The sequence below is a fragment of the Lipotes vexillifer genome, unplaced genomic scaffold (genome assembly GCF_000442215.2).
Source record: "Lipotes vexillifer unplaced genomic scaffold, Lipotes_vexillifer_v1.1 scaffold387, whole genome shotgun sequence".
In the NCBI taxonomy this organism is placed as follows: Eukaryota; Metazoa; Chordata; class Mammalia; order Artiodactyla; family Lipotidae; genus Lipotes; species Lipotes vexillifer.
Window position 1 is genome coordinate 4,336,357 of NW_006795399.1, and position 661 is coordinate 4,337,017.

A 661-nucleotide genomic window follows, 5' to 3' on the forward strand; every position below is an offset into this window, starting at 1 on the left:
AAATTCTTAAGAACTAAAGAAAATGTTTTCTAATACAGCATTTCACCTATCATGAGAGGTAGCAGCTCTCAAGTCAGAAGCGCTTTCTCAGTGTCCCTTAAATCATATGATATTTCCAGTTTCCAAACTTGGAAGACCTGGTTTTTAGATTGCTTAGAGCATTCCTTTCGTTGGAAGATGGAGGAGGAACCAGACATCTCCTCCCTCCTCCAGAACGGGCAGAGGGTTACTCTCCTTTCTGCAGAGCTGGGAAGATGTGGGGACAGCCCTGGGAGTGGTGATTACTGACCAGAGGATGAGGGAGCATCACTGTGTTCCAACTCTCAGGACAGCATCCCTGTGGCGGGAGGCCCTGAAGTCTGAACCAGCGCCATGGAGGGCTCTGTGCTGAGCCCCACGTCCTGGGAGAGGCGACGGGCCTGGCTCCGACAGAGCCGGCACTGGCAGACCCAGGTTCTGGAAGAGGAGGCTGCCGCAGCCCTGCAGGGTGTCCCAGATCCGGAGCCTTCTGGCCTAGATGATGTTTTCCAGGAAGGTAAGAGGCCATTAGACATCAAACAGACTTGCACGTTCTCTTGTGATATGGAAAACGTGCCAGATGCCCAGGTCTGCAGTGCGGGCAGCGGGTCCTGGGTTTAGGCTAGCCCCCCCCCCCCCCCCC

The 661-nt window shown here is 54.5% G+C and overlaps 1 protein-coding gene across 1 annotated transcript in view; it reads left to right on the forward strand.

The window, feature by feature from the left end:
• Positions 1 to 372: 372 nt before the first annotated feature.
• The window catches only part of TESPA1 (thymocyte expressed, positive selection associated 1), a 33,014-nt gene continuing 32,725 nt past the window's right edge, over positions 373 to 661 (forward strand). Inside the window, exon 1 of the mRNA XM_007467773.1 lies at positions 373 to 535. Within this exon, the coding sequence (XP_007467835.1) occupies positions 373 to 535 (163 nt within the window). The remainder of the gene's footprint in view (positions 536 to 661) is intronic.